The 16,837-nt window shown below is 41.7% G+C and overlaps 2 protein-coding genes across 2 annotated transcripts; one reads left to right on the forward strand and one right to left on the reverse strand.

The window, feature by feature from the left end:
• Positions 1-711: 711 nt before the first annotated feature.
• LOC103836064 (protein MICRORCHIDIA 5-like) lies at positions 712-3,737 on the reverse strand. The gene has a single exon (XM_009112283.3). The coding sequence runs from the start codon at positions 3,267-3,269 to the stop codon at positions 810-812; it is 2,460 nt and encodes an 819-aa protein (XP_009110531.3). The 5' UTR covers positions 3,270-3,737; the 3' UTR covers positions 712-809.
• Positions 3,738-3,998: 261 nt separating this feature from the next.
• On the forward strand, positions 3,999-14,768 carry LOC103836066 (valine--tRNA ligase, mitochondrial 1). The gene is made up of 19 exons (XM_009112285.3): positions 3,999-4,137; positions 4,235-4,300; positions 4,396-4,458; positions 4,527-4,696; positions 4,796-4,868; positions 4,940-5,005; positions 5,086-5,169; positions 5,267-5,341; positions 5,428-5,511; positions 5,643-5,722; positions 5,855-6,215; positions 6,300-6,470; positions 6,570-6,769; positions 6,847-7,249; positions 12,785-13,036; positions 13,310-13,804; positions 13,869-14,075; positions 14,170-14,318; positions 14,404-14,768. Exons 1-19 carry the CDS (start codon positions 4,135-4,137, stop codon positions 14,573-14,575), a joined length of 3,174 nt encoding a protein of 1,057 aa, XP_009110533.1. The 5' UTR covers positions 3,999-4,134; the 3' UTR covers positions 14,576-14,768.
• Positions 14,769-16,837: the final 2,069 nt, after the last annotated feature.

The following is a 16,837-nucleotide window of genomic DNA, read 5'->3' on the forward strand; positions in this document are numbered from 1 at the left end:
GATTTGAATCCCTAAATGAACATATTTTAAAAAAAAATACATATATCAAAACAACATCGTCTTATCTTTGTTAAAAGTTGATTAACTTCTGTTAGAGTTAATGTAGATTTAGACACGTTTTAGAAAAAAATTGGATAATTTTTTTTTAAATTATAATTAGGTTGAGGTCGTTTTTGGCACTGACCATTTGTTCGGGTCTTATTTGGCACGATTGAGAGTGTTGGGGTCGAAATTGGCACTTTTCCTCGTATATCAAACGATGTCGTTTTATCTTGTTAACGGTTGACTAACTTCTGTTAGAGTCAATGTAGATTTAGGCACGTTTTAAGAAGTTCGGGTAGTTTTTTTGAATTATAATTGAGTTGAGGTCGTATTTGGCACTGATCAATTGTTCGGGTCGTATTTGGCACGACTGAAATAGTTTGGGTCGAAATTGGCACTTTTCCCGTATATCTGCTCCTAGTATCCACACATGCTTACTTTGTTGGAGATACTTAAAACGCTTGATGTGCCATCTTACAAGGTAACAACAAAGCTTAGAGAGTTTTATCGAACTAGTATAGCAGTATCTAAATACAACCAACAACGAGTTCTTGGTCTAGTGGTATAGCAGACACTCCACCACTCGGATTCAATTTTCATCACAAAGAACTTTTACATTGTGTAACTGGATCAATGTTATAATGAATTTAAGCTTCAAAACTACAACAGAAAAATTTAAAACATTAGTCTTGTAAGAAGATAAACTGTCGTCTTCTTGACTCTAATGAATGTACAAGTCTTGTAAAAGAGTTTTAGAAGCTGTGTACTCAAAGCATGTGCATGTGAACCTTCTTACAAAATGCTTGGTCCGCTTCGAGGGCATTCACTTTCATTTTTAGCGTGTCCATGACATCATAAGCTCCTCGTAGTTTCTTCCTCAATGCATCCTCAGTCACATCTCTGCGTCCTCTTTCTTCTTGAAACACATCCATCACTGCCTTCTGCGACTTTTCAAACTCTTGGTTCTTTGCTTGGGACACCTTGAGTTGTGACTCAAGCAACCCTCTATCTCTCTGCAGCTCTACCACCAGTTCATCTACAACCTTTTGAGATTCCTCCAAATCATGGATCTTGGCTTTTGAACTCTCTAGTTGAGACTCAACAAATGCCTTCTCCCCATGTAACTCCTCCACCAGTTTTGCTGAATCATCATCTCTGACCTTGTTCCTTTTCTCCAAATCTTGAATCTTAGACTGTGACTGCTTGAGTTGCAACTCAAGCTGTCCTTTATGTCTCTGCAGCTCAACCACAAGTTTTGCTGACTCATGATCTTTGACCTTGGTGGGCCTCTTCTCCAAATCTTGAATCTTGGATTTTGACTGTTTGACTTGCAGCTCAAGTTGTTTTTTCTGTCTCTGCAACTCAGCCACCTGTCTTGTCTCTATAGTTTGTACTTTCTGTGTTCTCTGTCTCTGCAGCTCAACCATAGGTTTTGCTGAGACATCTCTCACCTTTTGCCTCTTCTCCAATTCTTGAACCCTAGCTTTTGGCTGTTTTACTTGTGGCTCAAGCTGTGCCTTCTGCTTCTGAAACTCAGCTGCTTTATGAACTGACCTTGTTTCCTTGCAACTCACCCCAAGCCCATTAGTCTTGTTCCTAAGCCCAATCTCATGTCTTGTGTTAGCAACACTTGGTTGTGTAGCCTCCTTCTGAGAGTTTCTTTTTGGCCTGCATTGAGCTGGCTCTTCACTAGCAGGAGCTTCAGTGACACCACTTTCAAGATTCTTCTGCAACGTCCTAGGAGCATAACCAATCTCATGACACCTCTTACACCAATACGTCTTCTGATACTTGTTCAACCTGTTCTCAACTCTAGCAAGAAGAGCAGTCCTCTCAAACCCTTGCTTGTTGTGAGCTGGCTGTATAAAGTTAGCTTCCAACAAACCAATCACACCGCGTCCATCGCTTCCAGCAGCGTTCCACACCCTCCAAAACGGCTTGATAAGCCGGTTCTTGTGGTAGACATTGAACCCTTGTATGTCAATGTGGTGATGCGCATCTTTCACAAAACCAATCTTTAGAGCAGCAACCATGTCTTCATCTAGTGACAACTCCGGAGAAGCCACTGGCTTGTACGTTATGTCTTCCGTCATCATCATGTCCTCCAACAAGCTGTGATGCTCCACTTCTTTGCCACGTAGGATGATTCTAAAGTTTGGTGGAAGTCTGAGATACAAAATCGACGCATAGCGGCGTAGAGAGTGACGATAAGTCAAGAAGTGTCTCGAGTTAGGGTAAGCTTTGGCCATCTCTATCTTCTTCTCGTCTCTATTCACACCTCTGAGTTGAATATCGCGACCATCAGTGTCGAAATCAAGCTCCAGCTTCCCTTCATCATCATCCCATAGATTATAAATAACGATTTGAGTACCTTGCTCCTCAAGTAAATCAAACTGGTCGAACATAGCTTGTTGAGATACGTAAGGAGACCACTTGACTATAGTCTCTAGATTATCAAACCACTTATCTCTATCGTCGTGCGTCAACGCAACCCAGTTGTTATCCACCAGCTCAAAGTCCACCGTGGGGACAACAGCTTCACTCTTTCTCGTCTCGTATAGATACGTATACGACAACATACCAACGCTCTGCGTCGTGTTACCACCGTTGGCTCCTCTAGAGCGCGTGAAGATGATTGCGTCAGCGCCAAGTCTCATCGTACTAGTCTTGAACCCGTTCCCGTATTGACCAACCGTGTTAGCCACGTTACGTTTTCTTGAATACCCTAAAGAGAGACACTCTCTAAACCGATTCGGATCCATCCCGCCTCCGTTGTCTTGAACTATGAGCATGCTGCTCTTACCGTCCTTTTGATTCGTCGTTGAGTCCACGTGGACGTATGTCGCACCGTTACACGCCTCGTCTAGAGAGTTGTCCAAGAGCTCGGCGAAAGCTCCGAGCGCCCACTTGTGGCTGGTGGCGTTGGCGTGAAGAAACTGAGGATGAACCCTAATCGCCGCGTCGTTGCCGCAGTTGCGAGGTGGACGCTCGTCTTCTTTGTCGTCTCCTGCTTTCCAGAATTGTCGGGAGAGCCTCCGAGTTCTCGGTTCAACGGTTTTGTTACCGGTTTGGCGAGGGTTAACCATCGTCCTCGGTTTCTTGAGAGGTAAGTTATTAGGATCACCGTCGGCGTAGCTTCTGGAACCTCTCTTCAGTCCACGGACGGTCGAACCGTAGGGTTTAGGGTTAGTGTTACCAGGATTCTTAGATCTCGTTTGAGAATCCATGGTTACAAAAAGCAAAGCTAGGTTTCGAAGTGGAAAGGGCGAGAGAGAGAGAGAGACGAGAAGTGGCCAAACAAGTCAATAAAAAGAAGTTGGAAGAACTTGACGCTAAGGATTCGTGAAAAAAATTTGATTTAATTAGATCTCTTAATCGTGTGATGAGTTGATGATCCTAAGAGCTCAATGTCTTATTTATAATAAACAGATTCACTACTCAATCTTCGCGATTTCCTTTTCCTTTTTTGAACAGTAAATTAGATATTTCCTTTTTTGAAAATATTCCTTTGACCAAAACTGATAATTTCCTTTTCCCATTGAACTTATATTTTTCACCGTCATAAAAATAACTAAAATTTTGGCAATTATAATATTTTAATATAAATATATATAAAGCAAACATATAATTTTTACAAACATAAATAAGTATAATATGAATAATCTATTAATAATAATAATAATAATAGTAAAAATATTTTTGAATTTAAATTTAGCTACCAAAATGTAAATTTCATATTAAAAATCAAGATAAAATATCTGATCACTTTTAGAAAATATAGTTTTTTCGTTTTAAAAGGAAATAAGATCTATTTTATATTTAAAATCATAAATTAGATTATTTTCCTAATTATTCAAAAATAAATATATATATTCCTCGAAATGTTAGTTTTTGGCGCCGTCACATAGACCTTGGCGTTCCTCAGGTCAGAAAGAGTTAAAACTTAAAAAGGAAACGTTTCTTATGCCAAATGTGCAGAGATTTGTTACATTATCTTTTGTATAAATAACGCTCTATATAGTTAGCCGATTGCATTTACATATCTAGGGTTTTCACCACACATCTTATCATCAAGTCTCCTTACTTTTCACAATGGTACGGACACGAACTATCGCCGCATCTCGAATTGTTTCGCCGTTGCTGTTTTAAGTCGGAGGAGAATCTAATGTACTTTGTTATCTGAAACTCGCAGGCAGAAGCAGAGAAGAAGATCCTCACAGAGGAGGAGCTCGAGCGTAAGAAGAGGAAGGATGAAAAGGTTTTGTTATCGTAGAGCTTGATTATTAAGAATTTTAAAATTTTATTAAAATCTCGTGGTTGAACGTGCTTGGCGGTCTTTGATTTGTTTTCTAGGCTAGAGAAAAGGAGTTGAAAAAGCTCAAAGCTGAAGAGAAGTCGAAGCTAGCTGAACTGAAGGTAACCCCCTTAACTCCAATTCCTTTAGCTTTTCCATGAAAAAAAAATATATATATATAATGGTGTAGGCAAAAGAGGTTAAAGATGTCCCTAAGAAGAGCACAAAGAAGAGTTCCAAAAGGGATGCACCTGAAGAGAATCCTGAGGATTTTGTGGACCCTGAGATTCCTGTGGGTGAGAGGAAGAGGCTCTCTTTACAGATGGCTAAGCAGTACAGTCCTGCTACCGTAGAGAGAGCGTAAGTGTTTATAGAACTCTGACCTTTTTTGGTGGTGGTGTTTCATTTGTCCCACAACTAGATAATCTCTGTGTTGTTGCTGTTTGATTTGGTGGTCAGATGGTATGCCTGGTGGGAGAAAGCTGGTTTTTTTGTGGCGGATGCTAAGAGTTCCAAGCCAGCATTTGTTATTGTAAGACCTTTAGTTCTGTTCTTGAGAAAAAAACTTAAGGGGCTTCTTTAATCATGTAAATGATTATGTAGGTTCTTCCTCCTCCAAATGTGACTGGAGTCTTGCATATTGGCCATGCCTTGACAACTGCAATTCAGGTTTCATTAATATACATTGATTCTATTTTTTGTTATTGCTCTGTCTGATGTATCAGCGGCTTGACCAATTACTGATGCAGGATTTGATTATTCGTTGGAAGAGAATGTCTGGGTTTAATGTACTGTGGGTGCCAGGGATGGACCATGCTGGTATTGCTACACAGGTTTGCCAATGACATCGTTTTTCTCTTCCTGTAACTGCAAATTCATCCCTGTCGAATATTTAATTTTGGCACATTGTTCCATGTTCTTTGCTTCTAGACTGTGGTTGAGAAAGAGCTCCAGCGTACAGGATTGACTAGGCATGACCTTGGCCGTGAAGAATACATAAAGGAAGTAAGTTGACGATAAAAACACGCTCTTGAATCCATTTTGCATTGTTTAAAAAATTATTTATTGTTTTCCTTATGATAATTGAAAAGGTGTGGAAGTGGAAGGAAGAAAATGGTAGCAAGATTCTAATACAGCTACGGCGTCTAGGAGCTTCTCTTGATTGGTCTCGTGAGGTATCTTTGTTGAACAAATGTCATTGAAATTTGAAAATGTTTAAATTTAATATGTTAATGGACCTTCTATAGTCACTTGTGTCCCTCTGGTCTATTCATGTAACCGATGTGTTTATGCCTGTGTTTTGTAGTGTTTTACAATGGACGAGCATAGATCAAAAGCTGTCACTGAGGCCTTTGTACGGTTTTACAAGGAAGGCCTTATCTACAGGTATGTTTAAGTCTGACTTTCTTCTTTTATATAGTTCCCACTGAAAAGTTCAAATCCATGAAACAAGAATCTACAAAAAAAAAAAAAAAAAAAAACAGGAATGGTACATTTAACTTACCATAACATGTGCAGGGATATTAGGCTTGTTCATTGGGATTGTCATCTGAAAACAGCTGTATCTGACGATGAGGTTGAGCATATCGATATCAAAGAGAAAACGCTACTAAAAGTGCCTGGCTACGACAAGCCAGTAGAGTTTGGTCTTATTACTTCATTTGCTTACCCTCTGGAGGGAGGCTTGGGCGAGGTTGTTGTCGCCACTACAAGGGTGGAAACAATGCTTGGAGATACAGCCATTGCGATTCATCCTGATGATGCAAGATACACCCATCTTCATGGGAAAGTCGCTGTGCACCCATTTAATGGACGTAAGCTACCAATCATTTGCGATGGAGAACTTGTTGATCCAGGGTTTGGTACTGGTTGCGTTAAGGTACATGCTTTGCTCTTAATATATAATTTGGATGATAATGTTTCTGGTCCTAACAAATTTATTATCTTTATTCTTCTTTTGTAGATTACTCCTGCCCATGACCCCGATGATTTTAAGCTCGGAAAGCGTCACAATCTTGAGTTCATCAACATATTCACTGATGATGGAAAAATCAACACAAACGGCGGACCTGACTTCACAGGGATGCCACGCTTTGCAGCACGTGAGGCAATTGTTGAAGCTTTGAAAAACCAGGTAACTGATTTGATTGTTACTTATACACTGAGGGGTGCTTGCTTGTAAAGTGTCTTTTAGATCTTACCTTAAACTGTTTCGTCAATGTAAATACTCCAGGGACTGTTCAGAGGTTCCCAAAACAAGGAAATGAGGCTTGGTCTTTGCCAAAGAACCAGTGATGTTATTGAGCCTATGATTAAGCCTCAGTGGTACGTCAATTGCAGCACGATTGCAAAGGAGGCTCTCGATGTTGCTACCAATGATGAAAACAAGAAGCTAGAATTTATACCAAAGCAGTACACTGCAGAATGGAGAAGGTTCCTTTCATTTTAACTTTATGGTTTCTATCCTTACCCCTATCTATGTATTAACAATGACAGTGGAACCTTAACAGATGGCTAGAGAACATACGTGACTGGTGTATCTCAAGACAGCTTTGGTGGGGCCACAGAATACCAGCATGGTACGCCACTCTCGAGGAAGATCATCTCAGGGAGATTGGTGCATACAACGACCATTGGGTTGTTGCTAGAACCGAGGAAGAAGCTCGAGAAGAGGCTGCTGAAAAGTTCTCTGGGAAGAAGTTTGATCTAGCACAAGATGATGACGTGCTTGACACGTGGTTTTCTTCTGGGATCTTTCCGTTGTCTGCTCTGGGATGGCCTGATGAAACCGACGACTTCAAAGCCTTTTACCCAACATCTGTCCTGGAAACTGGACATGATATTCTCTTCTTTTGGGTTGCTCGTATGGTTATGATGGGAATGAAACTAAGTGGCGACGTTCCCTTCAGCAAGGTATGTATATGTTCCAAGTTAAATAGGGGACCATACTCTCTCTTTATCAACCTGATAAGTTTAGACTTATCTTCTTCTCCACACAATCTGTAAAACTCCAATATAATCCCAGTATAACAAAAGTATCTTCTCTCAATAACAAACTCGAATCCAACTCTCGAAATACAAGTGTTTTCCTGAGAAAGCTACGATCTCATAACGATCGTAGGGAAGGTCTCATCACGACTCTTCACAACAAACTCAGCATAAAAGAAAATATGATCGCAACAACAATCCTTTATTTAACTTGAAAAACAATCCTTCAGCAAAGCCTCTGTCTCACTCCGCGGCTTTGCTTCCTCTCTGTTTCTCCAAACCTTCTACTTCTCCTCGAATCTCTGAACTCTGTAATTCTTCCTTCTCGCCCACGTCTACTTCCTCTCCATTTCCCTCCCATTTCTTCTTCTCCTGATTCTTCTTCCTGAAATACACTCTTTGGAACGTATCAATACCCCGCCCAACGAGACGAAGCTTGTCCTCAAGCGGAAACGACAGAAACTGCCTGGCAAACTCCCAACCCAACACCCACGACGCCTCATGAGCTGGTAAGCTTTCCCACTGCACAAGTAACTCCAAGTACCCATCCGGTGTGTAACGAGTCTCCAATAACTGTGCCGGAACCAAAACGAACTCCCCCTGATCAGAAAAAGTAGTAGGCAACGCTGTGACCTGCTCAGCAGACCCCACGACAGGTTTCAATTGAGAAACGTGAAACACCGGGTGAATCTTTGATCCCACAGGTAACTGAAGCCTATATGCCACCTTACCCACACGCTCCAGCACCTCAAAAGGGCCATAGAACTTCGCAGAGAGCTTCTGACAAATACGCCGAGTAACAGAGTGTTGACGATATGGCCGAAGCTTCAGAAACACTCGATCACCCACTGCGAATTCCAAGTCCCTTCGGTGCTTATCAGCAGCACGCTTCATCTGCCCCTGAGCCTTTTCCAAGAACAACTTCAACTGTCCCAACATTCGATCACGTTCCACCAACATCGACTCGAGATCAAAGTTGGAAGTAGACCCCTCTTCATAATGCAGCAGCGGCGGAGGATCACGTCCGTAGACGACTTTGAAAGGCGTGGTGTGAATCGATGAATGATAGCCCGTGTTGTACCAATACTCAGCCCAGCTCAGAAACTTATACCATGTCTTGGGATGAGCCGACGCAAAGCAACGTAGGTAAGATTCTAAGCTGCGATTCAGAACCTCTGTTTGTCCGTCTGTTTGAGGATGGAATGCAGTGCTATACTTCAGCTTAGTCCCAGATTGACGAAAACTCTCCTTCCAAAAAGAACTCAAGAAGACCTTATCGCGATCTGAGACAATGGAAGAGGGAAACCCGTGTAATTTCACCACCTCAGTAACGAATTTCGACGCCACATCCACAGCAGAGTACGGGTGTTTCAACCCAAAGAAGTGGCCGTACTTGCTGAGACGATCCACCACCACAAAGATAACGCTAAATCCTCCTGAAGCTGGTAATCCGTCAATAAAATCCATACTGATGTCTTGCCAGACTTGTGAAGGAATGGGAAGAGGTTGGAGAAGACCGGCAGGAGATAATGTGGATGTCTTATGAGTTTGACAAACCACACAGCTAGCGACATAGTCCTGTACCGTCACTCGCATACCCTTCCAATGAAACGACTGTTGAATTCGCTTCAGCGTTTTGAGAACTCCAGAGTGACCACCCGTGAGGCTGTCGTGACACTCTTGAAGAAGCAACGGAATAAAACGTGAAGTGTGTGGAATGAACAACCGCTTCTTATACCATAGCTTGCCATCAACGACAGAGAACCCCTTCTTCACCGGTTCTCCGGCTAGTACCCGTTGTCTAAGGGCCCTAATGTCATCAGAAGACTCAATCTCTGCATAGATATCTTGTAACTGAATGACATGAGGAACAATTAGAGCCAACAGGGACGAGCTAGTCTCCACGACAGAGTCCTGCATCTGTCGAGAAAGACCATCAGCAGCTTTGTTTTCAATTCCAGGTTTGTACACAATGTCAAACTGGAACCCCATCAGACGCACCAACCAACGCTGGTACTCCATTGAGACCTCACGTTGCTCCAAAAGGAACTTCAAGCTCTTCTGGTCGGTGTGCACAATGAAGCGACGCCCCATCAAGTAGTGCTTCCACTTCAAAATGGCAAGCACAATTGCCATTAACTCTCGTTCATAGATAGGTTTAAGCTTCTCTCGTGGTGTGAGACTGTGACTGAAATAAGCAATGGGCCTGCCTCTTTGCATCAGCACCGCGCCCAAGCCAATTCCTGAAGCATCAGTCTCCACAATGAAGGGTTCGTTGAAATCAGGAAGCGCCAACACTGGAGCTTCAGACATGACGACCTTGAGTTGATCGAATGCCTGTTGAGCTTCAGGAGACCAACAGAAGCTATCCTTACGCAACAAATCAGTCAGCACCTTAGCCAATAACCCATAATGTTTGACAAAGCGGCGATAATACCCCGTGAGCCCCAAGAATCCCCTCAAGTCTTTGATAGTACGCGGAGTAGGCCACTTTTGCATGGCTGCTGTCTTGGCCGGATCAGTCGCCACGCCCTGAGCCGAAATGATATGACCCAGATACTCTACTTGCGGCTGTGCAAACACACATTTCTTCCGGTTAGCAAACAGATTCTGATCCTTCAACACTTGTAACACCTCACGCAAATGCTCCACATGGTCAGCTTCGTTCTTGCTGTAAACAAGAATGTCATCAAAGAAGACCAAGACGAAACGCCGCAAGAACGGTCGAAAGATATCGTTCATCAGTCCTTGAAACGTCGCAGGAGCATTAGTGAGCCCAAAAGGCATCACCAAAAACTCATAGTGGCCCTCGTGTGTGCGAAACGCCGTCTTGTCAATGTCACACTCCTTCATCCGTATCTGGTGATAACCTGAACGAAGATCCAGCTTAGAGAATACAGTAGCCCCAAAGAGTTCATCCAACAACTGGTCAATCATAGGGATCGGATACTTATCTGGAATAGTAGCCCGATTCAGCGCCCTATAGTCAACACAGAATCGATGAGTACCATCCTTCTTGCGTACCAAGAGCACCGGACTCGAGAAAGGACTGCAGCTTGGCCTGATTATCCCGGTTTTGAGCATATCTGTGACCATGGCTTCCATAACCTCTTTGCTCGCGTGGGGATAACGGTACGGACGGACTGAGATCGATGTAACTCCCGGTAACAAATGGATGGCATGCTCACGGCCACGAACTGGAGGTAACTCCGTAGGCAACGCAAAGACCTCAGGAAACTGAGCCAACAAGGCCTCAATAGACGGAGGCATCTGTTCAGTAACTGGCTCCACAGCTCCCAGCTCCAATACATCTTCAAAATTAGGCAAATGTAAAGCGCGCAGAGCAACAGCATTACAATGCAGAGAAGGATCCCCTCGCAATGTGAATGTTTGCCCCCCGACTTTGAACGACATCTCGTGTGATTCCCAATTCATCAGACAAGTTCCCAAAGTGCGCAACCAACTAATGCCCAATATCACATCAGCCCCTCCCAATTCAAGCGCAACAAAGTCTCCCTCAAATGTCGCTTCCTGTAACTGAAACGTCACACGACGACAAACTCCCACAGACTCCACTGTCACGCCAGTGCCCAACAATACTTGAAACTTCCGGTCAGTGTACACAGGTAACTTGGCCTTTTGCACAACGTGCGGTGCCACAAAGTTGTGGGTAGCACCACTATCAATCATGACTACAAACTCCTGTTGGCCAAACTTGCCTCGCACCTTAGTTGTAGTGGGAGTATCTACGCCCAGAAATGCATTCAACGACAACTCCGCTTGGCACTGCCCATAATCCATCTCAGACCACTCTCCATCCAACACGCCCTCATCCAAAATCTCCACCTCAAACCCGTTAATCACCGTCAAGATTTGCAACTCCTTCATAGGACAGGTATGAGGCTTCACGTACGGACCCTTACACTTGAAACAAATCCCGTCTCTCCTCATCTTATCCAGCTCCGCGTCTGTGTACTTCTGTCGCGGTCGAAAAGCAGTACCAGAAGTGGAACCTTTTTCAAAGCCACCTTGCGTTTTGGTCCCTACACTCGACCAAGGCTTATAAGTACCTCCTGACGAACTCTTACGAGAGTGAGAGTCCTGAACCGCCGTGCTAACGGAACGACAAAAAGCACTTCCTTCCATACCCACCACCGCAGTAATGTGCTCCGTCAGCCCCTTAGGTTCCTTCATCTTGATCACCTCCTGCATCTCTGGCTTCAACCCGTTGTAAAAGATATGCTCCAAATTACGTTCATCAATACCAGTCACAATCGAGCGAAGCTCCTCAAACTCATTCACATAGTCCATAATAGATCCTGTCTGTTTCAACGCAAACAAACGCTTCCCGGGTTCATCCTCCAAACGTTGGCGAAAGCGAGCCACCAAACGTCTTTTGAACTGCAGCCAATCAGTAAACGGATCGTTATCCATCTCCGCGTTGAACCAGTTGAGCACAGGTCCCTCCAAACTCATCGAAACAAACTGCAATCGCTCTCTACCATGGAAATTGCCAAGACGAAAATAACGCTCCACGCGAGCCAACCATTCAAACGGACTCGATCCAGAGAATACCGGCATGTCAATCTTCTTCAGAAGACTCTCCCGTGTTTCGAAAACCGACGGAGGAAGTTGAAACGCCGGCGGAGCGGTAGTGGTCCGCGTCGACGAGAACATCGCTGGTGTTTGTGGCTCCGTCGATTCGATCGCTTTACCCCTAGCCTTCTCCGACTGCTGATTTGTGAGCAGCTGAGTTAGACGATCGAAGCGAAGATCCAACGCATCGAAACGCGCATCATACGACGATAATCTCGCCTCCACCGATTGAAAATGTTCCGCTGTCACCTTCGCGTGAATCTGCAACCTCTCACACTCCGAGTGAAGAAACGAGAGCTCGTAGCTCGTCGCCATCTTCGAATCTCCAAAATCACCCGATCCATCAACACAATCATCCATAGACGCCATAGAGAGCTCGATCTGTCACAATCGCACCAATTTGATAAGTTTAGACTTATCTTCTTCTCCACACAATCTGTAAAACTCCAATATAATCCCAGTATAACAAAAGTATCTTCTCTCAATAACAAACTCGAATCCAACTCTCGAAATACAAGTGTTTTCCTGAGAAAGCTACGATCTCATAACGATCGTAGGGAAGGTCTCATCACGACTCTTCACAACAAACTCAGCATAAAAGAAAATATGATCGCAACAACAATCCTTTATTTAACTTGAAAAACAATCCTTCAGCAAAGCCTCTGTCTCACTCCGCGGCTTTGCTTCCTCTCTGTTTCTCCAAACCTTCTACTTCTCCTCGAATCTCTGAACTCTGTAATTCTTCCTTCTCGCCCACGTCTACTTCCTCTCCATTTCCCTCCCATTTCTTCTTCTCCTGATTCTTCTTCCTGAAATACACTCTTTGGAACGTATCACAACCTTCTTGTTGTATTTGCTGTATAGGTGTATTTGCATCCGATGATACGTGACGCACATGGGCGTAAGATGTCAAAGTCTCTTGGGAATGTCATTGACCCGATTGAGGTAATAGACGGGGCAACTCTTGAGGCGCTTAATAAGAGATTAAAAAAGGGTAACTTGGATCAAAGAGAGCTGGTTGTTGCCAAAGAAGGACAAGAGAAAGACTTTCCTAACGGTATTTCTGAATGTGGTGCTGATGCTCTTCGGTTTGCACTCGTCTCTTACACTGCTCAGGTACTATCCAATGCACACACGTATAGGGCCGGTCCTCGGCAAAGCCAAATAAAACATTTGTTTATGACCCCCAATTTTTTTAAAGAAAATTACATAGACATAAACTCCTAAATTTGTAAAAAGAAAAAAAATATTAATTTTCTTATTAAATCGTCTATAGCTTCCAGAATCTAGGGCCCCTCTGCACATGCCCCTCCACAACCTCTTATTTTTGCTCCTAAGTTATATGATCTTGTAAACTAAAAATGTTGATCTTGCTTGTTTGTTTTGTAGTCTGACAAAATAAACTTGGACATTCTCCGTGTGGTTGGTTACCGTCAGTGGTGTAACAAGCTGTGGAACGCGGTCAGGTTTGCCTTGATAAGGCTTGGCGATGGTTACTCCCCTCCGCTGGATCTAAGCCCCGAAACGATGCCGTTCAGCTGCCAGTGGATTCTCTCTGTGCTAAATAAGGCCATATCGAAGACGGTGGAGTCGCTGAATGCATTTGAGTTCTCGGATGCAGCCAACACTGTATATGCATGGTGGCAGTATCAGTTCTGTGATGTGTTCATTGAAGCTATCAAGCCTTATTTTGTGAACCCTGCTCTGGCTTCAGAGAGAGCTCATGCACAACATGCGCTCTGGGTAGCTTTGGAGACTGGTTTGAGACTGCTTCACCCGTTTATGCCGTTTATTACTGAAGAGCTATGGCAACGTCTGCCTTCACCTAAGGACTCTGAAAGAAAGGCTTCTATTGTGATATGTGACTACCCATCTGCTACAGAGGTCAGTTAGTAACAAACCTGACCTAGTTTTGTTCAGTGTTCTAACTCTTTTCTTGTGATGTCAGAATTGGAAAAATGAGAAAGTGGAGACTGAAATGGAAACCGTTATAGCGAGCGTGAAGTGCTTGAGGGCACTCCGTGCTGAGTTGTTGGAGAAACAGAAAAACGAAAGGTTACCTGCTTTTGCTCTGTGTGAAAACAACGTAACATTCGAGATTGTAAAATCTCACGAGTTGGAGATTAGAACTCTTGCAAACCTATCGTCCTTAGAGGTAAACAAGTCTAATCTTTGGTTTCTTTGTTATGGTTTCTCTACTTATTTCGTGTTTCTTTTTATGAGTTTATATATATGGGTCTTTGCTATAGGTTTTGTTAAAGGGAGAAGACTCGGCTCCAGCTGGTTCTGCAGTTGAGACGGTGAACGAGAACCTCAAGGTGTATCTCAAAGTGGACAGGGCCATTAACGCAGAAGCTGAACAAGGAAAGATCAGAAACAAGATTGCCGAACTGCAAAAGTAATAACAATCTTTAATTGAACCAAAACAAAATGTTTGAAACGTAAAAACCTTTTTTGACATTTGACTTTCTTGTTTTCATCAGACAAAAGGAGAAGCTACAGATGATGATGAGTGCGTCAGGGTACGAAGAGAAGGTCCCTGCGAACATAAAAGAAGACAACGTCACAAAGCTAGCTAAGATCCTCCAAGAATTCGATTTCTTTGAGAAGGAAAGTGTTCGTCTCGTTGCAGAGACCGGTCAATTTAGGAAATGAACAATTGGAGCAGAAGGTGTGAGAAACACACAGTTTCTGTCTGAAAAAAGACATAAGAATATGAAACATATATTTGAGGTTTGAAAAACTATATGTATGAAATGATGTTATTCTGGAACCGGTATTGACTTGGTGCACTAGTTTGTACTTATTTATTTGAGTTCTTGTGCATGCATCTATTTTGTTTGGTTGACTGCACTGTTTGAAAATTAGAGAGAAGGACTTGAACTTTGGTCTATATATCTACATATGAGTTTTGAGAATGAATAAAATGATGCCTCATGTGAGAGTGGAAGTGAAACTGAGAGTGAGAATGAGACATGATAACAAAAAAGAATGATAGAACAATAAAAAAAATTTTGTTGTCTTCTTGAAAAATTTAAGAGCATTATTAGTGGTAATATATTCAATATGGATATCTCACTAACATAATTAGAAATATATATATTTTTTTTAAAAAAGAAATTTTGAATCTCTCAATTTTGAGATACCATTTCACTTTCTTTCATCGATTTTAATTACTTTTTATTTTTAACAAATTTGGAGAAATTTATAGAAATATTCTCCAATGAAGATGCTCTAAATTATTCACTCGTCTTCATTTTTCCATGTGTTATATTGTGAAGGACCGTTAAACAAAACAAACTTATATTAGTCTCCAGTAGAAAGAATCAGTTCCGTTGCGAAGGTGGATCAGTTTGGGTGCCTTCTATGTATATTCAGCTCATCATAGCCTTCAGATTACAGAAGCTGTTCAGATAGTTTCTCCTAAGAAGGCTTCTCTCTTTCTATCAGTATTGTTCTAAATTGTTTAAAACAACATTTTAACTTTGTTTCAGAAAATGGTATAAATTTAATATTCGTACCCAGAAAAACTTATTAAGTTATGATAATAGTCGTTGGTATTACTAAAAAGTAAAAACATAAAAGGTAAGGACTGTTTCGGCCTGTCACATTTATCGTGAAATCATTGCATATTTGCATAGGGCAGTGAATGAGTTGAGAGAGTACTAGCAGCTTTTATTTTGTGTGCGTGTGTTCTCTTTTTTTTTTCTGTTTATTTATTCTTTTTTACATCTTTGTTCTTTTCTTGTGTCAATATTTACGGAGGATAGCTAGCTGGCTATGTCACGAGTGTTTGTCCTGTAATGCTTTTTCGAAAATATATTCACGTTTTATATAAGTTGCCATATTTGTATTTGTATCGATATGTATAACAGTTTCTTGCATATCAACAAGGGTCGTCTTGTCCCCATCAAAAATTGAATTTAACGGCCTATAATCAACAGTATACTTTGTTTTCATGTATATAATTGTAATTAAAGCTATGTTATACAAAGCTAATTGAGTTCAGTTCAACTGATTATAAAAGTTGAAGTCATAAAAATATGACGCTATGTTTGAAAAAATAGATTTATGTTTTGTAAAACAATCAACGTGTTATGAACTAGCATGACGAGTGGTTTAGCCTGGCATGGCATGTGATATTTTCTGTCTCCTACAGTGCCGTCTTACTAGGGGGGACAAGAAGGGCGACCCGATACCCGGGTCCTGTCTCTAGAGTCTAGAGTTTGATTCAGTCGCATCCAAACAATAAGCTGTTACCGTTTGAATCGATATGAGCAAATAACGACAGAGTTTTATTGTGTATTGAAAACCTTCCAACTTTCTTTCACCAGTGTATGCGTCTTATGTATAGGGCCCAACTTGAGATTGCCCATAAATGAAGTGGACCAACGACTGAAGGAGAAAGAGATAATATCCCAAAGCAATTTGTAGTATTAGTTGATATTTTTTTCTCGACAATATGTTCTTCACGGGAATTTTGATCCTTCACGTCAACGACAAGTCGACCTTCCACATGTTTCTCCTTTCTCCCTCTTAATTGTTTTTTTTTTTAATTTGGTAAAAATTCTCCCTCTTAATCAAAAAAATACAAATATATATATATATATATATATTCATTCAGCACTATATGTAAATCTATATTTGATAACCATGCTCCTTTTAAAACTTTAGTTTGTACTCTCTATCCCAATATAGTCAACGTATACAAAGTTATGTTTGTATAACATCTCTACAAAGCTGAAATTTACTACAGAACATACTTTGTATAAATTCAAATCTACACGGACACAACTGAAATCACTGTCAATGGTTTGATAAACGTCATGGAGAAAAATTGGACCAGTTCAAATAGAGTCAAAAACTATATTAGTTATTACGTTTTGTAGCCTATATATATTTTTATAACTCTTTTTA

Source organism: Brassica rapa, chromosome A08 (assembly GCF_000309985.2).
Source record: "Brassica rapa cultivar Chiifu-401-42 chromosome A08, CAAS_Brap_v3.01, whole genome shotgun sequence".
NCBI lineage: Eukaryota > Viridiplantae > Streptophyta > Magnoliopsida > Brassicales > Brassicaceae > Brassica > Brassica rapa.